At 51.5% G+C, this 22,631-nt stretch overlaps 1 protein-coding gene and 1 long non-coding RNA gene across 12 annotated transcripts; one reads left to right on the top strand and one right to left on the bottom strand.

Annotated features, from left to right (window-relative positions):
* Nucleotides 1–106: 106 nt before the first annotated feature.
* LOC107317279 (uncharacterized) lies at nucleotides 107–22,107 on the top strand. 11 transcript variants are annotated; one of them, XM_085512071.1, is made up of 13 exons: nucleotides 107–424; nucleotides 624–661; nucleotides 2,091–2,225; nucleotides 2,802–2,976; nucleotides 3,611–3,746; nucleotides 4,297–4,416; nucleotides 5,296–5,512; nucleotides 7,528–7,756; nucleotides 8,039–8,630; nucleotides 9,163–9,217; nucleotides 10,741–10,885; nucleotides 12,629–12,704; nucleotides 21,787–22,107. In XM_085512071.1, exons 1-4 carry the CDS (start codon nucleotides 410–412, stop codon nucleotides 2,941–2,943), a joined length of 330 nt encoding a protein of 109 aa, XP_085368197.1. In that variant the 5' UTR covers nucleotides 107–409; the 3' UTR covers nucleotides 2,944–2,976; nucleotides 3,611–3,746; nucleotides 4,297–4,416; nucleotides 5,296–5,512; nucleotides 7,528–7,756; nucleotides 8,039–8,630; nucleotides 9,163–9,217; nucleotides 10,741–10,885; nucleotides 12,629–12,704; nucleotides 21,787–22,107. The 11 variants fall into 11 exon arrangements, with proteins under 11 accessions (XP_085368197.1, XP_085368196.1, XP_085368198.1 ...); XM_085512070.1 differs by lacking the exons at nucleotides 7,528–7,756; nucleotides 21,787–22,107 and adding exons at nucleotides 5,029–5,183; nucleotides 14,354–14,596; XM_085512072.1 differs by adding an exon at nucleotides 5,029–5,183 and having other exon boundaries at nucleotides 627–661; nucleotides 5,296–7,756; nucleotides 8,039–9,217; nucleotides 10,744–10,885.
* On the bottom strand, nucleotides 14,578–20,197 carry LOC107317282 (uncharacterized). The gene is made up of 2 exons (XR_014932962.1): nucleotides 19,747–20,197; nucleotides 14,578–14,872 (listed from the first exon to the last, which is right to left on the bottom strand). It is a non-coding gene; the product is annotated as an uncharacterized LOC107317282 (long non-coding RNA).
* Nucleotides 22,108–22,631: the final 524 nt, after the last annotated feature.

The raw sequence follows: 22,631 nt of genomic DNA, 5'->3' as shown, positions 1-22,631 counted from the left end.
TTGTTAATGGGCTGTTAGTAAGAGCTTTGTTTTTGCTGTGATGGTGCGCATTCCTGAGGTGAGGGATTTGAATACATTCATGTTTATGGATGGAACCGTGCACTCAGAATCTGTCCAGCTGAGTGCTGCAGTAGGAAATGTTGGAGAACACAAAATGCAGACGGCAGGAAAAATGCCCATCTGTAGCCACCTCTTCTGCTTGTTGCATGGGAGCTGCCTTCATTTAAAGGCTTTGGGAATTAAGGAAGCTTCTCCTAACTAAACCATGTTTTGTGCTGTGTGACATGGTTGTGCACTGCTCAGAGTGGCTGCTGGACTCGTCACTTTCATTTAGATGCAGGTAATGCGTGAAGAAAACTGTCTGCTGTGACTGCACATTCAGGCAGATGTTGCCACATTCTCCCTGAATATGACTTTGGTAGAGGTATGTATTGCCATTGTTACTGCAGTGGGGTTTGTAACTTTGAAACATAATCATGAGGCTTACAATAGCCTCTTGTTAACCACCATGTTTGCACTTAAGTGCCAGCCCAGATTTCCTTTGTGTCAGAAAGCTTTGCTTCCTTTCCCTGCCAGCTGCTGTGATTTCACTAGTTTCTGCCTAATGCATTCTGTCTTTTCAGCAGGAGGCTGTGCAGCAGAGTGAAAGTAAAACTTCAGGGTAATGTACCTTTACATTTACTACCAGACTATTTAATGTAAAACAGTGATTGTGCCATTTGTCTTGCATCTTTCACAGGGTAAAAATGGCTTGTGTTTCTGTGCAGATGTGAAGTCCCAAGGCTCTGTGTGTAAGAGCTGTGTGCAGTGGTGCTGTTCCTGGGGTGATGGCTGCTCAGCAGGCGTGCTGTACTCATGGTTAGTGCAGCGTTTGATGTGAGGTCCTTAGCTCAGATCAAGCTGTACCACTGTCCTCAGCAGCACTTCAGCTTGACTGCAGAAAGGAGACTAATTCTCTCAGTCTCACTAGTGGATTGCTTTGATTGGATTCATCAAAGGAGTTTCCAGATCAAGGATCAGATCTGCATTCCTGTTCTTAGGAATGTGTTGTGTTGTCTTTAAAATGATGTAACGCAGATACCTGTGCCAGGATGGATCAAGGCCCTGCATACCATGTGCATTTATTAGAGCCCTAAGTGAGACTTCTCCAAGCTAACCCCCCTGAAGGGAGTTCCAGTACTGAAAAGGCTTTTCAGAGACAGTCAGCAAAAGACTTCATCTGAGGGCTGCCTGGTCTCTGTAAGGAAAGATCTTCAATGGAAACAGTTCTGCCTAAAAGGAAATGATGGGCAAATGACCTGCTGAGAGAGGTGCTGTTCTGTAGGGACTGTGTTGTAGTCTGAAGTGACCCAGAGAGGACAGCAAGGTGCAAAGCCATCCCGTGAGCCATCATACATTAAGTACACATCCTCCTCTAAACCCATTTTGATTTGTCAGCCACAGTCTCCCCTTTTTCAGCATCCTGCTTTCCCTTGTTATGCTGTGCTCTTGCTGTAGGGGGGTTTGATATCTCATTAAGCTGTGCCAGTATGCACACCTTTATGCTGTGTGACTGTTCCGCTTAGGCAGTTGTGGTATTTAGGAACATCCAGTTATTCTGCTGGTCGGGGTTAGCAGCCGGTGCAATTTGTACCTGTAAAAGCATAATGGTGAAAGAGTTTTGAACAAAGGCCCGTTTAATGGCAAAAGTAAATGGCTGGTGAAATGGAAACTACTAGGCTTAACTAAAAGCTTATTAAAAAGATACTTGCCTGGAAGGTTGACTTGGATATCAAGTGCTGGGATGTGTGAAGGGAGTAATTAAAGTGTGTGATGATTTCTGGGAGAAACCTGTTGAATCCTCTGCAAAGAAACTTGCCCAAACTCCTGTACAAGCTGCAGGAAATCCATTGCAACTTAATTTAGCCCAGAGATCGTTCCTATGCTTTCAAGCTTTAATACAAGGGTTTGGAAGTCACCTGAGCCTCTCTCAGTGTGAGTTGCAAGCTCTTCTCATCACCTGATGGTGTTGGTGAGCAGTGGAATGTAGAAATACAGAGGTGGAGCATGATAGAAAGGAAAACTGTGTTTCTATTGTGATTTTTCCCTAGCATACCTGCTTCAGTTCAAGCTGCCAGCACAGATGCAAGACCCCAGGTCCTACTCGCTTCTAGATACATTCAGATGCACGCCTGTTGTATGCTGTGTGTCTGCACAAATACCTGCTCAGCACCACTGCAGTGCATGTGAGTTAAAAGCACGAGAGGCTTTCTTTTAAACTGCTCGTGGCATACATGAGTAGGTCTGTAGACAGCATATTTATTCCCAGTCTATTCACTTGAGATGCTACAATGGTTTTAAAATAGCTCTGGGACTGAGGAGTCTGTGTGAACACAAACAATATCCTCGATTTCAAGTGCATCATTTTCTTCTCCGTTCTCCAAGTGTTACACAGCATCCTTTTTGTAATGGTCACACGGTAATTACTGCAAGAGTGAAAAATGAAGCTAGGCTTCCCCCTGCCTATCCAGTCTGTGATACTATTACAATGCAAGCAAGTTTGTATATCGTTTGCAGGTGTATTTATGTGCCTGCAACCTCATAGCATGGCAATGTTGTTGAGGCCCAGCCTGCTAACAAAGCCAAGTCAGAGCAAACTGGAAATGAGGGCATCTCTCACTTTGGGTATGATTGCACAAACTGATGTGATTTCTTGCCCCTGTTGAGACAGAAGACAGCCAGCTCTGAGCAGGGACAGGCCTGGCCTGATTTTTCACCCCAGCAGTGATTTGAGTCAGCATTTGCTTTCCCTATTCTTCCAGGTTATTCCCTGGGTCCCTCCCAGAAGCACTTGCATGCAGGAGCTTGGACAGGCTGGAGCAGAGCCATGCAGACACTGGAGAAGTATACGCCCCCCTGTGCTTCATCGTGCTTATGTGTAGGGCAAGGGGATGCTTGTTCTAAAACCACAGTGAGCACTTTACTCCCTCCTGGAAGGTCAGTGTTAAGCCCTGTGTGCAGTCAGTCTTGAATTTTCTTATGCTGTTGTATGTATGGGCCAGCTGAGCTCTGGGGAGGAGCAAGTGTGGATGCTCCAAAGCTGGTTCCCAACCAGAGGGTCTGTTTCTGTGCCCAAGACACCCAGGTGCAGCTGACTTGGGAAGCAAGTGATGCTGGATGGCAAGTGACAGCAAGGGATGGGTTGTAGCTCCATCATGGAGCTGCTCCCAGGTTGTTGCTGGAGAGATTTTGCAGGCAGGTGCTGCAAACCTGAAAGTGGAGCTCTGAGCCCTTTGTGAGCAGGGGACCTAGCTGGCAAAAGGCTGCTTTTGTTACTAGCAAAACTGGGTAAACCAGGTATTGATCAGTATGTCTTACTGCTGTCGTTTGGAATTCCCTTGGGTTCCAGCTTTTGAGGAGACAGCAATAACTAATAATTAACGATCAAAACAGAAGGAATAAATACATCAAAAGAAGCAGCACCAAAATTGCTTCTTGCCCTTTTGTTCTTCTCAACAGACTGGTGAGAACAGGATGTTCCCAGCAGTAACTTTTAATTATTTCAACACTGCACATCTCTTTTATGCTGCAAGTTAGAAATGTCAGTTTAATTTTCTTTTAATTGCCTCAGCTACCAGGTACTTGAGAAAAGCCATTTTCTCCAACCCTCTGCTCCCTGTTCTTGGCCTGAGAGAGCAGCTTATTGCTGTGAAAACACACAGTGCTTTGGGAAGGGGCTGTTCCAGGATGGAGAGTGAAGAGTGCAGGTATTTTGCTTGTAATGACTGGACCTGGTTTGCTGTAGGTAAGAGAGCTGTCTGTGGCACTGCTGAGCATAGAGAGATGAGGTTGCAATGTGGTTTTCCACACTCATTCCAGTGTGGGATTTAAACCTAGCGGTCAAGGTTCTCCTTACCCCATGTGCATGGTGGCAAGAGCCGCTATCATTAATTCCAGAGGTGCTGATGCTCTGCCAGGTTTCAGGTCTGGTGGTTGTTTCTTATCTTGGCTCACATGTTGCAATGCCAGGTGAGCAGCAGCACCCTCTCCAGGATGGCTCAGCAAAGAAAAAAAGCTTTGTTTTAATGCAGAATCATGCGGTATAAAAGGCCCCAGTCCTAATAAAGGTCACGTGGCTGCCCAGAGCATTTTCAGAGGAATATAAATAGCAAGAGGATGAGAAAGTATGTGTGGGAGCTGTGACAGCACTGGTGGGAAAGCTGCCCCACAGGCTCAGCAGGAAAGCATCCTGTGTGCCACCAGCAGAACAAATTGGGCCTGATGCTTTGCTTATATTTTCACTCATTCTCTTTGCAGTTTTGCCAGCAGCTCCACAGGCTCTGCCCTGCACCATGTGAAGCAGCCCTGGGAGCTCGTGCTGAAGGAGAGCATCTGCTCCCATGCTGCTGCAAGGCAGGAGATGTGGGAGGAGGGCAGGTGAGCATCACTTCTCAGTGTGGCACAACAATGCTTTTCTCTTCTTCCTCTCTGTGGGCAGTGGTGTTGGCTGGCCCTCTCCATGTGCACCAGGAAGTCCCATGCAGGGCTGGATTGGAGCCCATCTCCAGGCTGTAGTTGGTGCCACCAAGGCAGGGGACTGCAAAACGTGCCCCCAGGCAGCACTGTCACCCAGCTGGGAGCTGGTCCTGCCAGCTCTGTGAAGGGTGACAGTCTGGGGAAGCTCTAGGCATTGTAAAAGGTAATTTTGAAGAGCATCCCTTCCCTTTAGTGCCTTTGGAGTAAGGGATAAACATGCAGTTAAGGCAAAATGCAGCAGCCTGCCCTCCCTCCCTGCTCAGGTTTGTGAACAAAGTGCTCTGGGCTGATTTCTAACTGCAGCAGAGATCTATGCCAGAGATGCAGCTAAGAAAAAAAAAAAAAAAAAAAAGCATTGTAAAATGCCATCTACATTAAGAATCTCAAAGCTCTGCATCCTGGACAAGAAAACAGTGCTTTAAGAAGCTTAAGTCAGTGTGTGCAAGGGTGAAGCCAAAATCTGTTTTGCATGGTTTGCCTGCAATGCTCCCTTCAAATACACTTCCCTTGCAGGTATTGCTGGCTGCTAACTATGGTATTTTCTGAAATGAATACAAAAGGGATCACATCCAGAACCAGCACAGCCCTCAGATGATTCTTACTGTCCTTCTCCACACCCATATTCATCAATTTGAGAGGCTGTGATGCCAAGCAGCAATTCCCTATGGGTAAATATGATTTTGAATGGCTGTCAGGGGAGGTTCATCACCTAGAGATGCCTTTGGGGTGTAGCAGCCTGATGTATTACAGACAGCCAATGAGACCGACTTTGCCTTTCAGTGCCACGAAGAAGAGCTGCTCTGCTATAAGGCAGGGAATAGGGCAAGCAGCCAGGACATGGAGCCCCGGGGAGCTCTGGAGGCCTGTGGGCTGAAGTTCTCATCCCTACAGCACATGGATAAGGCATTACCAGGATGGGTAAGAACCCATTCAGCTCCATGCAGAAGCCTGTCACCTTGACTTACAGCCCAGCTATGGGAACAGTCCCTGCCAGCAGGTAAGCAGCTGGGAATAGGAACCCACAGCTATCAATGGGCTGCCTCACTTCTCATCAGGTGTACAGCCACTTAGAAAAGCACAGCGTAAAAACATTTAACAAATAGGGCTGGAAACCCGATTCCTTCTCTAAAGGTTAAACTTCTGAACTGCAGGTAATTATCGCCGTTCTCCTCCCTTTGGTGACATCTTTTATCTTAAGCTGTGGAAACAATATGTAGGTGCTTGAAAGGTTAAAATACATCAATGTCTCGTGCTGTGGCTCCCAGTTAAAAAATAGCATCGTTGTGTTTCCAGATGATTAAACCCAGGCCGGGGGGGGGGAGGTGGAGGTGGCTGGTGACACTCGGTGGGTGAATCACTGGGGTTGCCACGGGCTCGCCCCAAGGCAGTTCAGGGCATCGATTTTTAGCTCAAAATCAGCATTGGGAGGGATTGGATGGGACAGGGGCTGCGTGGCGGGGTGTCCTGGCCTGCAGCGGGCAGCAGGTGGCATTGTCGCCTAGCGAGTGCTGCTGGCAGCGCTGGGGACAGGGACAATGTGAGCCCCTCGGCGGGTGGCACAGAGCCTCAGGCTGTGCTGGGTGGCCTGTAGGGATGCTCCGTGGCTCTGAGCCCTTCGTGCAGGCAGCGGGGTGAGTGTGGGGGTGAGCAGGGGCACCCTGGTTCTGCCAGCAGCCCGCCTGCCGTGCCTCAAAAATCCATCCTACCAGGTGGATTGGGACAGCTGGGGGAAACTGAGGCAGGGAACGTGCCTAGGAATGGGCACTGTGTCCCCCAGTGGGGCCACCACGAGCTGTCCCCCAGGACTTTGTGCAGCTGTGTGCCATATCTGATGGGACAAGAGCCAATGCTGGAACAGTTTTTCCTTCTCTCCAAGCTGCTCTGTTTCATCCTTTATCAGGCAGGGCTGCTGAGCTCAGGGAAACGGGAGCTGCTTGTGGCTGGGGCAGGATCCTGACGAGTTCTGCTGACTCCCCCAGGATATGTGCCTACACCATCAGTAGTGTGGGCACCCTGCGTGCAGGTGGGAGCTGCTGGGTGCTGTATCTCACCACGGGTGTTGTGATGAAGGAGCCAGGTGGTGTTAGAAAATGTTTTTTGGGTTGCTGTGCTGCTGTTCTCCTTGACCTCCCCATTATCTGACTGCAGCATGTTTGGGGTCAAGGTATTCCTGAGAAGACAGGCACTGAGCCACATTTACCTGGGTTGTCCTCTGCTCCCTGATCAAAGGCTTCAGACTGGCACAAGGCCACACTGCTGCTGAAACCCAAAGGCATTTCTTCCAGCTGAGCACTCCTGATTCAGCGTTTCAGCTGCCAGCGCTTTACAGCAGCTGTGAGATAACTAGAAGACACAGCAGGGCACTCCTCTTGGCCAGGCATCTCCTGATCAGCACAGCACAGAGATAGTGGCTGTGCACTCTCAGCACGCTGGGGGAAGAGGTGGGATCAGCAAAATAGATGTGAGGGTCATGGAGGTGGGGAGGGGTCCAGATAAAAGCATGATGAAGCAGCATCTGGTCAGTGCTCTCAGACATATGGTGGTTCTTCATGGAGCCAGAAGCTTCAGCCTTGCAGTGGCCTTCCCTTGTAGCAGAGGTAGGGAATATGCAGGTTATGCAGCCAGGAGACCAGTGTCAGCTCACAGCAGGCAATGACTATCTCCTGGACATTGCCTGTGCCACGTAACCTTGCTGGGGGACGGAGTGCTGCCACTGCTATAAACCCCCGTCGGTCTCTGGTGTCAATAGGCCTTATCTCTAAAAGGCAGCCTTATTAACAGGGAATGAACTTTGCCACCCGTGGCGTGTTCTTGAAACCTGCCTTGAGGTTCTCTGTGCCCAAATGAAATGGGAGGGTTTATGAGGAAAAGGAAAATAGAGCATTGCTCTGGGAGCAAGATGAGCACCCACCAACCTCCTGTATGACACAGAGGTTGCACCCAAGCCTGCAAAATGTTATATAGAACCTGTTTGGACCTTTAATTAACTAATGTCTGTCTTTGTGCTCCCAGCAGGCCCTCTGCAGCAAGAACAGCTGCTGGCTGGTGGCTTGGGAAGGACCAGGCATCCATTTTACACCCCATCTGCTTGTGAGGAGTGCTGGCCTGAACCAGGCCTCCCTGTGCAGCTGCTTCCCTGTGCTGTTGCAGGAAAAACAGCCCATTTCTGCATTGCTCTGTGCTCCTTCCTGCAATATGAGCTGCTAAGGGACCACAGAGGGCTGTGAGGGTGTCCCTGCAGGTATGACATGGCCACTAGGGCCTCCCATGCCAGCCTGCTCCCCAGGAGCTGTGCTTAGCAGCAGTGTGCCAGCAGGCAGCGAGGCCTGGCTCTGTTGGCAGGGAGGCTGTGGGCTTGGCAGCCTGTCCCGAGGTTTACAAAGCAGCGTGTTGCTTTGTCCCATGTCTCCCTCAGAGGCTGCAGCAGCAGCAGAGGGCACTATGTGTTCGTGTGCCATCCCCATGGGCAGCAGGTCACCTCTCCAGGCATGGAGCTCCCTGACCTCTAGCTTTCTTCCCACAGCAAGACCGGGATCGGGGCGATGGAAAGACTGGGACTGATGAAGGAAAAGAGGAGGCACTCAGCACAACGAGAGGCAAATATAGATCAAACAGCAGGAAATCCGCTCTCTGGCGGCGCAGTAGAGCCACGCAGTGGAAAGCGCTGGTCCAGCAGGAGGTCATCCAAGACAAACATGGAGCTGCTTTGTGGGGCGGCCCGGCTGGCGGGCAGGATGGGCAGGCGTTCTGCTTCACCGCCATCCCTGCAGGCGGACAGGGAGGAGATATCCCAGCCTGTGATAGGGAGGAGTCCTTCTCACCACCGTCTTCAGGCTGTACCTGGGGTTTGAGCCAGCCCCAGGCAAGCCGATGCCCAAAGAAGCTGTGGATTCCCCATCCCTGGAGGTGCCCAAGGCCACAGATGCGCCCTGGGCAGTCAGATCTGATGGGGGGCAGGCAGCCCTCAGCAGAGGGTGGGACTGGATGGGCTCTGGAGTCCCTTCCAACCCAACCATTCTGTGGTTCTACGATTTCTAACTGGCAAAGGTGACAGCTCCCTGGGAACGTGCCTGGGCGTTCACTCACTTATGGAAAGCTTTATCAAGAGAGTGAAGGTGATTGTCCGGGCTTGTTGATGTCCTCGAGAGATAGCCTGCAGGGAGGCTTTCTGACAGCCTGCAATCTCAGCTATTGCCCTTTGACAGCAGCAGAGATAAAGATGTATGAACATCCTGCTCAGGAAGCTCCTTCCTCCTCTGCTGTGGTTCCTTGGCTCTGATAAATGCAGGTGAAACCTCTGCTCACCGCAGGCAGCCTGCTGTTTTGCTTCCAGCGAGCAGTCGTGCTTTGTCTTGGCAGCACTTTGAGTTTGAATTACTTAGTGCCCATTTGTCCCCTGCCTTGGGACAGTCCCTTGTGGTTGGTTAGGAATCTTCTGACTTCCAACACAAGCGCATCTGTGGCCAGCTTCTTGTTCATTTGTTCTCAAGCCAGAGGACAGTGCTGGCACAAACAGCTCTTCTCCCTGCCTGCACTCTTCGACGTTGATTTGAAATAGTCTTTCTTTGGCCTTGGGTTTCAGAGGGACATGTTTCAAAACCAGAAATAAACGGGCTTGAAATATTTCCCATAATTTTTTTTATGCAGGATCTTGACCCTCCGATAGTAAGATTAGAAGAAAGATAACAACATCAGCATTCAGGTGAGGATAACTGTTGTTAAGTAGACATCCCACTAAAGCCAGCGCTTCTTGTTTACAATGGAACTCATGAATTTTTAGATATTAATGTATGAGGGATTGAGTAAACAACCATTGTGCCTCAAAGGAATGAGTCCCAGGCTGTCCTGAGCTGGAATACTTTGTACTTTCCTGATTGCCTTCCAAGAATTTCAAATTACTTTGTAACAGAAAAACAAGTCTGCTTCACCAGACGGGTGCGAGGTTCTCGGGACAGCCTTAATTCATCTGCACTATGAGGTGGCTGCTTCTGGGGCACGGCTGTGTATCTGGGTATGGGATGGAGGTGAGGTGAGGATTGCACTTAGGCCAGCAGAGCCATAAGGAACCTATTAACACTTTGCTGTAGTGTAGAGGTCAATCTCTAGCCCTGTTGGTCCCCATTCCCAGCTTGATGGACACGGGGACACACCGTACGCTGGCCCATCAGTGTGGCTAGTGGAAGAAATGAAGGGGCTGCAGTACCAGTGCAAATTGCCCCTCATTTCTGACTGCTCTACACTCAGCAATTGCTCTTGGGGAGCAGCCAGCCCATTACCTTCAACCAAAAATAACACTCGGGACCAGAGGCAGGTATGCTTGAACGTCCTGCCCATCTGGGCTGCCCCAGTGTCATATAACTTATGTTTGTGCTGTCAGTGCTGTCCTGTCTCATACACCCATGTGAGTGCTTTGGTGAAGCAGGCAGGATGGGGCCCTCGCTACCTGGGTTGCGCTTGGGTTTGGTTTCCAAGCCAGCAGCCTGGAGCTGTGGAAGGAGTCATGAATTCGGGTTACCAAACCATCTGCTGGCTGCATTTTAAAAAGCAATTAAAGCAAAACTGTTTCCAGGCCTTCTGTTTGCAAGATGTAGTTTAAAGAGAGCTAGCCAAGCCAGGATTTGCCTGATCCTGCCACAGCTCCAAGTGAGAGTTAATCTGATCTAATCCCTGTGCTGTGAGGTGAGGAGATCCCCACTGAGGAAGTGTGCAGGTAAGCAGGGCTGTTGGCACAGAGGTTTCTATAACAATGAAATCCATGAGACTGGCATTTGGATTATTATCCATATTGCTTCTAATCAGGAACTGTTACATAGGGCCTAAAGATGCAAGAACCCTTCTGCAAGCTGGAGGATGATGAGTGTTGCTTGAAGATGCCATTGCAAAGATGCTCCTGTGTTTGGCTTTGGAGGTTTGCAGGAGGCAACCATGGGACCTGGACCATGCATCCAACAAGCAGGAGGGGATGCTCAATGCTCCAGTGATCCCGAGCCCCTTGGCCATGCCTCCTGTGGGACAAAAGAAGACAAAAGCCCCAAGAACAGAGTTCAGCTGAGACAGCCGCTTATGCAAGAGCTGGCAGTGGGGCTGGCTGCACCGAAAGGCAGCGGGTGCCAGCGGGGCGCAAGTGGCTCCGAGTCCTCCTGTTTGCTCAGCAGCTTTCATGTGGCGGGGGTGCGGGGTGAGGGCATGAGATTCCTGCACACTGAACTCCTCTGTTCCTCTCAGCAGGGTAAACAGGACAAAAAACAAAGCCCCAGGCCAGCGCCCGCCTCCGAGGTAGCCTCCTGCCAGCCACCCTGGGGTGCGTGGAGATGATGGGGCCACCTTCAGCCTCTCCGCAGTGATTTTTGGATGCTGTTTTGCTGGGTAGGTGAGTGTTGTTCCTGGTGAGGAGTGAGCAGGACAAATGGGGTAAAGCACCCCAGCAAGTATGGATGGGGATCAGCTGCCTAATTCTGCATTCTTGGTGAGCTAAGAATGGGTGTTCCTATGGCTGTGGGCTGTGCATATGCTGATCAGATTGAGTGTGCCCTATGAAGGTTGTAGGTGTCCCAGCAGTGCTGAGCCCTATCATAGGTACCACAAGGAGAGGTGAGCACTGCTCCTCTCTGCAGTGAGCTCTGTATCATTTTGCTCAGAAAGCTGTTCTCCTTTAGTTGCAGCTCCCGTCTGGAGCAATATCCAAGCTCTCTTGTCCCTGGCAGTGACAGAGGGTGATGGGGCTGACCTCAGCCCTTTCCCAATGTGGTATTAGCTAATCCAACTCCCCAGGGACGCAGCTGTGGGGCTGGTCCCTTGCCAGCCCCAGCCCATGGCAGCTCTCCTGCATTTCCACAGAACTATGATTGCACCACTGCAGCCTTGAGTGGGGCAAGGTGAGAAGGCAGGAAGTTTGAAACACTAGAGAGTTTCCTTTCAAATGGGATTTGCATCAAAGGATCCTGCAGCAAGCTTGATGCAACTTGGTTTGCTGCAGGGCTGCCACAAAGCTGATGGGGAATATTAAACCAGTGTGGTGGGAGGGTTGTTCTGATGCTGCACATCTATCCTGTGTTGTCCATCCTGGTCATCCAAGGAGCTGGGGGTACGCACAGGGCTCTGGCTGCACTGGTATGGAGTAGAGGAGGGATATGGGGGGTTGAGGAGTGGAATCCCTGAGCAGCAGTGGATGCTGAGCTCCTCTGTAGCCATTGGGATCTCAGCAGGAGGAGTCTTGAGGCCACTATCCAAAACTCTCAGCCTGGGCTTTGGTGAAAGCTGGCTTTCTCTTGGGATTCCCACCCCAGGCTTGATGGGTTGGAAATGCTGCAAGAGCAGCCCTTTTTTTGTTGTATTTGTTTTTATTCTCCTGATGTTTGTGTCTTTCCACTTCCGTCCCTGGCCAAGGCAAGTGATGCCAAGGCACGAGAGGCAGATACACCCAGCATGGTTGGGAGGGGGAGGCCTTAACCCACAGGAAAAGGGAAACAGAAGGGAGAACCCATAGCTGGCACCAAGGAGGCTTAACCCATGGTCTGTTCTACCCAGCCATGGTGACCACCAGGATGCAAAGCCCCAGGGATGCATCTCGGCACCGTGTGGGACAATGCCAGGGGTCTCAATGCACAGAACCCCCCCTTCACCCCGCTTTGAGCTGCAATATGGTCACAAGCTGCCTTAGCAGGAAGGGATCAAGCACTCAAAAGCAGCGCGGGATCAAAGCTTTCTAAACACTCAGGGCATTTGGCTTGGGAGGTTTTGTTCCGTCTATTTATAGCGGTGGGGCCAAACGAGTTCAGAGTTGGAAGCAAACTTTTCCGAAGCTGGGGGACGTTTGGAACGGGAGGGGGAAAGGGAACTTGGCCAGGCCCATCTTCAACATGCATTGACTCCTTCCCTTAGGTATGTGTTGCTCTCCATGACACACTAACAACAAGCCCGCATAGCAGAGCCTGGCTGAGGCCGCAAAGATTGAAGCTAAAAATGTGAATTGGCTGGAAATGGGAACATGAAATAGAGAGTTTCCAAACAGTGAAGCCGTAGTGTTTGAAAGTGAAAACTGTTTCCTTACCAACGTGTTTTCACTCTTGGGTCAACATCCTTCAATTCTAAGTACATTTATGTTGTTTTACAGGGCAAAGCTGGTGAGGATTCCAGGGCAGAAGAGAAAGGCCAAGGGCATCCTGAAGCATGTGCTAAGCTTATAAATGGTAAGAAGGAATCTATTTGTCTACAAGAAGAAATTCGTGTGGTGTAACTGAAGAACATGTTGGTTTTCTGTGCTACTCCCTGTAGGCAGAGTCAGGTTTGCAAGCAAGCAAACCGATGAGCATGCAGGTGAGATTGTGCAGCATCCAAACTGTCGCCCTTATGCATGCAGGCAATAAATAGCTGGGATTTTTCTGCATCTACCAAGTGAATGGTGCAAGCAGAGTTTAATATTGAAGGGCTGGGGAATTAATCCTTCAGGGAGTGCTGCGTGGTCTGTGATGGTTTTAGAGAGAGAATTCTGTGATCTGGGGGATGGGAGTGACAGTCGTGATACAGAGCTCGTTGGTATGGAACACCAGGTCTATGAGCTAGAGGAGCAGCAGCATACAACAAAGTAGGACTTGAATGTCTGGAGGTGGCAGTCACCACTTGAATGTTGTCATGCAAAAGGCAGACACGTTTAGAATATCTGAATTATTAAGGTTGGAGAAGGCCATTAAAATCAAGTCCAGCTGTCAACCCATCACCACCATGCCCGCTAACCATGGCTTTCAGTGCCACATCTATGTATTTCTTGGGGATTGTCATGGCAGTTTCTCTCCATTGACATTAAAACCTCCAAGTCAGGACCCAGCAGGATGTCCTCTGGGACAGAGGGTGCAGATCTGACCATCCTTATTCCAGCAAATGTCATCTGGGGGCGAGCACATTGCAAATGAAGGTGAAGGAGGCATGAGGACGGGAGGTGATTGTCCCTCAGTTTTCCAGCTTGGAAAGCGCTGAGCCCAGTTTCCACCCCTGCCAGGCAGAAGAAAATGTTCTTCTCCTTTTTGCTTCCTAACGATGATGATGACAGTGCTCCTCTTGCATTGTGTGTGTCCTTAATGCTGAAAGACCGTTCTTGTGCTTGGTGCTAGTGTTCCCAGCCCTTGGCTTGGGCAGTGTATGCCAGCCAACTGGACAACCATTTGTTCCTCTGAGAGCCTGTCTGTTCTGCAATTAACAGACAAAATGCCCACCACTGCGGCTGGAAAAAGGTTTTAATTAAAATCCTTTGGTGTTGGCCTTGACCGGACTGTAGAGTGAACAGGAGGAGGGCAGGAGGCCCAGGTCATGTCTTGGGTCACCCCAGCAGAGCATCCCTGAGCTGGGGCCTAAAACGAGGCAGGGCCTGGTTTTTAATTGCCTTTTTCTCTCTATTTTCCCTTGGGTGACCTGTCCAAGGGATGGTCACTAGCAGATAGGATACAGCCAACCCAAAGTTGGGACAGGTCCACTGGTCCTTTGTGTCTTAATGAGCAACCATGAATAGGAGTTTGCATCACACACAAATGAAAACACCTCACCCTTTTCCCTAATGAGTGTCACTCTTATAATGCTTTTGTCATGCGCTTTGCTTGGCTTGTAGAAGTGCTTGGGGCCCCATCTCCCAGTGTCACCTTCCCTATATCCCATAGCTAACAGCTGGTAGACCCTATTTCAGTACAGTCCTAGCTCTGTATCTACAGATGCTACAGTTGACTCCCTTGGGGAAAGCTGAGGAAATTCATGGAAGCATCACCAAAAAAGCCCCAGGAAGCAGGAAGGGTCTCCATGTCATCCTGCTTCCTATTGAGCCAGCTCTCTCGGCCTTCTTATGTCCCCTCAGATCAGGACAGAATGATGGATTTTCTGGCATCACGTTATTGCTAAGGTTGGAAGGGACCACTGTGATCAACTCCAACCTGTTCCCACCATGCCCACTGAGCATCCCTTGCACAGAATGGAGTGGCCATCCAGCATTGTAGCATGGAGAAGGGTCTTACTTTTCATTTGGTCTCTGGCCTAGAGAAATCAACGGTCTTTTCCAAGTTTAAAAACAAAAATACATCCTTTTCTGCTGCCATTTAAATGCTTTTCTCTTGTTTTACGTTGTGATCTTGGGCTGTACAGTCTGAGCAGCACAGGAGCTCCTCAGCCCATGCTGGTGAAGGAGATGACATAGAGGCAGACTGGAGCTTGGTGGATGGATTTGGGGTGGATCGCTACATGGCACAGCACAAGCCCATCCCTCAGAGCCATGACCATTCCTTGTCAGTAGCAATATCCAGCTCCGACGTGTGGGATATGACATGGAGGGTGGCAGGAGCAGGGGCATCCCATGTGGGTATCAAGGCAGATACAAGCCCTTTTCAGGGATGAAATTAACGTTTTAGGACAGTGACAAGGGGGACTTTTTTTTTTACTGTTCCCTTAATAAAAAGTCCTTTTGAATGCCAAAATAAAGCAGACAAAGGTGCTGGCCACGTTTTCCCCCTCCCTTTCAAACCCCTTTCTACACGGTGACATTTCCCACTTCCAAACCCTGTTCTTGATTTCTTATTCCTTCCTTTTCCCCTCCTATTTCCCTTCCCTCCCTCTGAGCCCCCTGGGACCGGGCCCCTGCCCGGGGAGTCCTGGCTGTGTGCCGCTGCCAGCTCCAGGCACAATGGGCACATTCAACCGGGCACAAACCAGGCGAGAGTATGGAACTCTCCCCCTCCTCTCTTATTGCCTCCCCCAAATAGCAGTGCAAGAAACAAAGCAGCTGACGCTGTGTCCCAGTGCGCCGGTGGAGGCGAACTGGAATCCAGCATCACAAAACCAGCCCTGTGCATGCTCTATTCACAACGCAGGCGCATGGCCGTCCTGCTCTCCCCCCCCCATACACACCCCCCGCCTCCATCCCCCCAAAATCTCCCAATCTGCCCGGTAACACCGAAGCAGGCTCCCTTTCCCAGGCCTCGGCCAATCTGTGCGCTGCCAAGGCGGCAGTGCAGGGAACGGCATGTTTTCCTTCTCCCTTTCTTCCTCCCGAGCCGCTTGTTTTTCTTCGGGGATGGAGGGGAGGCACTGGGCTGAGCTCATGGGCTGCCCCCGCTTTAGCACACGTGGCCTTTCCCCATTAAAAAAATGATAATAATAATAATAAAGATTCAAAGGAAGCCTTGTTTTTCACTGCGGGCTGATAAGAGATGTTGGAGGGGGCAGGATAAAGGAGGAGAGAAGTAAAGCAGGCTTTCATCCTCCCCACATCCAACCAGACGTTGTCTTGCCCCATTCCTCACTGCTTTCCCCCCCTCCTGTGGGCTTTGCTGTTTTCCTTCTCTCCAGCTCCAAGCTTGCAGCAGCTGCCGTGCTTGTGGGAGGCTGGGCGGCTGTAAATCACTGCACGATGCTTTATGGTGGCTGCCGGCTCTGCTCCAGCCCGCTGCCCTTCCAGACTGCCTGGGAACAGCCGGTGTTAATGCAGGAAGAGAAGCTCCAGCCCATCCCCAAGCTCCCACCACAGCACACCCCTGTACCTTGTCTCTCTACAGGTCCCTCAGACCCAGCTGTAGATTGTTAGGGCTTGCTGGTAGATAGACTTGCTATGGAGTGTTGGTGGCCAAAGCGCATGGAGCACTGAGGTGTTGGGGCAGTGAGCCACAGTCCCAAAGCCCACGTCTGCTATAATGGCAGGGTGTTTGTCTCTAGCGTTGTGGGATAACTTCTCCTTGCTGCCTGCTTCCAAGAACAGCTCCATCTCAACACAGTGATGCCTGATGGGTGCAGGATGCCAGCTTGCACACTGCCATAGGAGCTCTGTATTCAGCAGCATGGATGCATCCTGCCAAAGCCTGGGCTATCTGCTGGGTAAAGGAAACTACAGGGAAGGAGCTGGTTGTGCAGGGCTGTGCCAAGCTCTGTAAGAGCCTGGTGAGGGCACGATGTCCCTGTGTGTTCTGTTGTGCTCCACCCAGGGAGAGGCTTGCACAGCACCCAGGCTGCTTGCATAAACTGTTTGTGCAGGGTGAGGAGAGCCATGGCCCAGGGCGTTGAGCAGCTCGCTGTGCTGGGTCCTTAGTTCCTGGAGCCTTTTGTTCCTGTAACCTTCTTCTCTCTGTTCCCTTTCCTTGAGCCTACTGTTATGTTAGGACATGTAGAAGCTACAAAGTGGTGCAAGGATAACCGGCATGGCCCATCACTTCCTAGCTCTGCACACCCCCTGCATGGATCCAGGAGGAGACATTCTTCAGATTGACTTGAACATAGGTGGAATAGTAATGCATGCAGCAAGGTCGCAGTTCCAATTGCCCATAGACACAGTTGCTGGCTACCACCGTGCTGGCCCTTCCCCTCCATGCCCACTAACCATGACCCTCAGTGCTAGATCTCCATGAGCACCTCTGGTGACAGTACAGGATATAGGCACAGTCTACAACCAGCTGTAGAAAACAGCAGACAAACCAGCAGTTCAAAAGCTGAATTTCATACAGGATGTGGCTACAGTGTGAGGAAATGTGTTGGTTTTGTCTGAGTCTAAAGTAAAGAAGAGATTGAGCTCAGCCCCCTCTCACACACCCAAAGGAAGCCCCCGAGATGATAAACATTCAGACCCCCCTTTGTTCACTTCTTGTGTCGGCTGATTGCAAACCCTGCACTGCAGCACTGGGGCTTTGCCTACATGGGAGCTGAAGAGCAAACTCCCCTTTAACCTCGCTAGGACCCAGACTGTTACAGTTTTGGCACTGCTCATGGAAAACCCAAATCGTGTAGGTTATCTGTGTGCTGAACTGGGGATAATTGCTGATGTGGGGAGCAGGGCTGGGGACTCTTCAGCCCTTCTGCCTGAAGAGGGGGCAGTTCTCACGGCCATCACTCCCACCAGCATAGGAACTGGGGATAAAAAAGCCTTGAAGCAGCTTCTTGCATCTCTGCTGCCTTTGAGGCCGGAGCCCTGCAAGGACCAGGGGATGGATGCTGTTTGTCACAGCCCGGGCTGCTGTCCCCATTCTGCATCCATCAATGCATCAGGAAGAAAGCAGCCTTCAGGAGCTGGCATGGGCTGATGTGTGATGCTACCACTGATCTGGAAGTGCTGCTGTGCCACCAACACTACCCACACTGTTCTGCACCAGCGCTGCCTTGCTGCAGGCACCTCACACCCACATGTGTTGCACTGCAAGCAAACACCCAGCCCTTCAGCATCACCAATGTGACCCAGGATGCGGCTCAGGATGTGCTTTGCTGTAGGCAAAGAGCTGCTCCTCCTCTCCCTCCTCACCAAAGCCTCAACACCTGGGGTGGCCGGGCATCCCCCAGCCACGCTGTGTGCAGTGATGTAATGAGGTGCTGAAAATGAAGAAGCAGCAGGTGGGACATAAATCACAGCTGGAGGCTCGGCCGGCTCTGCCCTGACCTGCAAACTGACCTTGGCTGCACTGCTTGAGCTCCTCGGGTCCTGGCTGGATAAAGAGTGAGACAGCAAGTTTCCTGCAGACAAGAAGCTGGCTGCACTCACAGACAGTGAGTGCTGGGCTCCAAGCACCATCCAGGTGGGACAGCAATGGGGAGGTGGATGCTCACATCACAGCACACACCTCTATCTACCTCACTGTGCACGAACCTCAATGGCTGGGGACTTATTAAAGCCCAAAGGGACAGAGCAACAATTGTGCCGTGCTCTGTGCCATTATTCATGCAGCCTCAAGGGCAGACTTTACTTTTGCTTCTGCCCCCATCCATCACCTGGCTGTAGCTGAAGCAGTGAAACCAAAAGGAGAGGGATTGTATTTGCAAGCAGGGAGGAGCAGCGTGGATGCGAGAAGCAGCAAAAACCCCCTCCTCATTTAATATAGAAATCCACATATAAATGCTCACGCAGTTATTCTGGCCTCCTTCCAGAGCTACATCTGCTCCTCAGAGTACAGAGCACAAGACCACTCACTATCTGGCTTTTCGATGAGAAGAATTTCAGCAATTTTTGGCACGCTCAGGCAGAGGGGGGTGGGCTCTCACCATTGGCCTAAGGCTCACGGCCATTGAGCTCTATGGGAAAGCACCACCAGATGCATCTCTTCATGCACGATACCTGGGGAAACATGGGGACACCTCCACCCACCCCTCTCCATGGGCTGCAGAGCCCTTTACATCCCTCTCCCAATTCTACCTTCCCAACCATCCCCCCCCTCACACAACAGAGCTTCAAACCCACTTATGCAAAGCCAAGGATGGAGAAATACAATTACCAGGTCAGAGATTTATCTCCTGCAAGGCACCGTGTCTGCTGAAACAAAACTTGCCATTTGTATGGCCCCAGTAATTTCATAAGCAGCCCTGGATGCAGGGATGAGGAATGGCTGTTCCCAAGGAGCTGCCTTCATTTGGACAGATGTGCTGCTCCATCCATGCCAGCTCTGCTCTGCCCAGGCTTTGCAGGGAGCAGCTGAGGAGAAGACCCCAATGTGAGGCCCCAACATGGGAGCAGAGCTGCAGCCCCGGTGCCCACCTGCACAGCTCTACCCATGCTGCAGGGATGGACACGTCGCAGGCTGCTGGGCACTAATTATAGCCAGCGCCTGCTTGCCAAGGAGGTGTCAGGATGCAGAGCAATGTGTGTTTCCCTGCCCCGTGAGCCTGTTTTCCAAGGAGCTCTGCTCACATGGCAAATCAACACTCAGGTTCCATGAATGGACTCACGTGAGCTGAGCCCCTCAAACAGCCAATGCTGCACTTCTCTCAACCTGGGACAATACCCAGCAAACTGTGTCCAGGAGAGGGCAGGGCTGGCTGTGACCACTCAGGGCAGCAGACATTTCAGGAGCCATGATTTCCAGCCAAGGTCAACCTAGAGATGCCCTTTTCCTCCTTGCTTTGGCAGCTGCAACCCCGCTTGCAGAGCCTTGCAGCAACACAGCTTGTTCCTGTGCTGTCCCCAAGCTGCCCCCGCTCACACCGTGTTCCTGCTGCTGAGCCATGGTCTGCTGAGAGGCACCGTGTGCCCTGGAGAACATAGCTGATGTCAACAGCTGGGAACAGATTGCAGTGGGTGAGGGTGCTTCAGCCATACCAAGCACTAACCCCTGCTATGGGCTGGATGCTCCCCACCAGCTCAGGCTGCCCAGGGTCCCATCAAGCCTGGCCCTGAAGGAAGCTGAGGAGGAGCTGGGTGGGATGAGATGACCAGAACAATCAGAGCAGAGCATTTTCTAAGCAATGCTTTCTCCTGAAATGACATCCTTACCCTCCCCAGAGACTCACCTGGCCTTGCCCTGGCAGCAGCTCCTGTTAATGTTTAACTCTGCTGGGCAGGATGGTGCTGGCACAAGCGTGGTGTCACTCGGAGGCAATGTCACCATTGACACCCATGGGCTGTGGGACATGTGTGCCCACTGGCATCAGCACCCAGCTCCCTCAGCTGGACTGAAGCAGCTTTGTAGGGTCATGCAGGGACAGATGGATGTGAGGCTGAGCCCATGGGATCCGCTGCACCAGGGGACCAGCTCTGGGGCTTGGAGCTCCTGAGAGGCTCATAGTGAAGGTGCTGAGCTGTGGGGTGATGCACAGCATGAGTGCTGGTGTGTGTGCTGGGGGGAAAATATGGATTCCTCACGAGCAAACAGAGCTGGACTTTATTGCCTTTAAAATGCAACTAGCACAAACAGAGGCAAAAGTGCAAACACTGATAAAGGCCAGAATATTTCATGCTGTGCAAACAACCGGGAGTGGAGGGGTGTGTTGAAATGAGGGGGTGATGGGGGCACTGTGCTGTGATGCAGAGCTGGTGTGCAGGCAGCTCTTTGTGCCTCGTGCTCCAGCTGCAGCTGCCCCCCCTATCTTCTGCTCCTTCTTGGGGTGACCACTGATATGCCATGCCACATAGGATGTGCCTGTTCCTAGCTCCCATGCACTGTGAATGTATTTGCCATGCACAGGAAACCCTGCTAGCCCTGATGTGACAGCACCAGGAGCCAGATCACTATAGGTGAGGATTAAGGCCTTCAAAGGATGTCCAGGCTACTGCCTCCTCTTAGGATTACTGTGCAAGTAGGGAAAAGCCAGAAAAGTGGGTCAAAAGGAGAAAAGGAGAGACTGTGGGCTGATCTCTGCAGGGCCACCCAGCCTTTTGTTTCAGCCCAGTTGCTGGGCTGCCTGCTCTTGATTCTGCCAGGCCTCTCCAGGAAGGAGATGTGAGGAACCGTCCCATTTTGACTCCACTTTCTGGTGGGTGAAATCAGTGCAGGAGCTCCCAGACGCAGAGCAGAGGTGACGCACATCAGGGTGATGCCAAGGACAATCTGCTGACACCCTGATGCTGTCAGCCAGGAGGCTATGGGGGATCAGAGAGCCATGGTACAGGCAGGGAAACAGCCAGGTGAAGCACACAGAGCCAACAGCACCCAACCCTGTGCCCCAGGACTATCTGAGTCCCCAGCAGTCAGACGCAAAGAGTGGTCGATGCTGTTGGGTTTTCCAGCTGTACCCACCCCTTGGGCACTCAGAGCTGTCAGGCTGAAAATGCACAGCTCCCCGGGGGGGAGCAGGAGAGCTATTTTGGAGCTTGCAGCAGCCCACATTATTTCTGGCAGCAGGCATTAAGCTATGCAGGCATCTGGCTGCACAGGTATGGAGCAGCTCGCTCGGAAACACTGCTCAGTCATTATCATTTTGCTGAGTTTTCCCACATTTCCATTTCTTCTCTGTGCTGCTGGGATGCGGGGAAATGATGTTCTTCCTGTGCAGGATGGGACGGGGAGATTTGTATGCGTGTGTGTTATGCTCATGATATCTCCTCACCTGCAGCAATTTGTGCACCCAATTTTGGGAAGAAAGCCCTGCAAGAGGTGACAGCGGTGCCTGGCTGCTGGGACAGATGGATTTGCCTTGGGAATAGCCCCCCCAGCTTCCTGCACACCTGCACAGAAGATGGCTCCATGCCCTTCTGCCCTATGTCAGGGTCAGGCGGCTGCATCACGCGCCCGAGCATCACCACAGCTGGCAGCCAGTGCCATCAAATCACAGCCTTTGTGCTGGCTCACCCCCCCTTGCATCCCCTTAATAGCCCCTTTCTGCACCCGGGGAACGTGATCCTGCATCACCCCATCCTGATGCAGGACCTGGCTCTGCTGGGTGCATGCACAGCCTGATGTGAGTCCTGAGGTTGGCAGCAGAGCCAACTTGGGGGTGTTTTGGCTTGGTGCATTCAGAAGAATCTCTGTGGCTGCCATATAAACCCTCTGCATTTGGCTTCCACCAAAATGAGCATTATCTTTCAATCTTCCCTTATTCTCCCCCTGGCAGGCGTTTGGCAGCCACGTGGTGATCTGGGCATGCAGAGAAGCAGTGCATAACTTTGGGCATCCCAACACAAGAGCTGATATTTGGCCCCTATCCGGGAACACGGACCACCTCGCCAAGCTGTTGTTCCTATTTGTCATTCAGCGCGAAGGAAATCTGCTCCATTCTCTGTCATCCTCCCCATCCCAGAGGATAATTGATGCTAACGTCATTTCAGCTCGGTCCAGCTGCCAGGCTCGGGAACAGATGTTTTATTGTTCCAATTGAGCGCAAAACAAAATGCAACCCCCCCCAAATAAAATAAAAGCAGCACTGCTCAGCAAATTTGTGCTTGTGGAGAGGTTAACCACAGCTTCCTCACCCCAGAAATAACACACAGAGAGAACAGCAGCCCCAGGGAGGGCTTCTATCATTCCACTGGGTCAGCACCAAGAGGACCAAGCCACCACGTTCCCCACTTTGCTGTCCACTGGTGTGCTCCCATTCCTAACACCTTCTGTCCTATACGTGCTTTGTAATATATTCCTTTGGAGGGATGCTGTGGGGTCTCAGAAGCCTGCAGGGTGTTAACCTGCAGGGGCAGTGCATGGAGGCAGCCCCGTGCCCTTCTGCATCACCGCCAGCTACAAGTGTAGCATTGCATCCTATAGACTGCACTGTAGACTGCGAGGAGACCTAGGAAGGAGATGGCATGGAAAATATTTGCTCCATGAGGTCAGTGCTCTCTTCACCTCTCCATGCAAGGGACTTTGGACGCAGGAGGGCAGCCACCTCCTGTGTGCTCCTGCTCCAGGGAGAGGCCCAATGGAAAGCAACTGAGCCTTCAGCAGCTGTGGCTTGTGCTTGCT

The sequence above is a fragment of the Coturnix japonica genome, chromosome 11 (genome assembly GCF_054131305.1).
Source record: "Coturnix japonica strain WE chromosome 11, WE-NBRP24, whole genome shotgun sequence".
Lineage (NCBI taxonomy): Eukaryota > Metazoa > Chordata > Aves > Galliformes > Phasianidae > Coturnix > Coturnix japonica.
The sequence above is the reverse complement of the archived record's forward strand: the minus strand, read 5'-3'. Positions and strand labels throughout refer to the sequence as shown.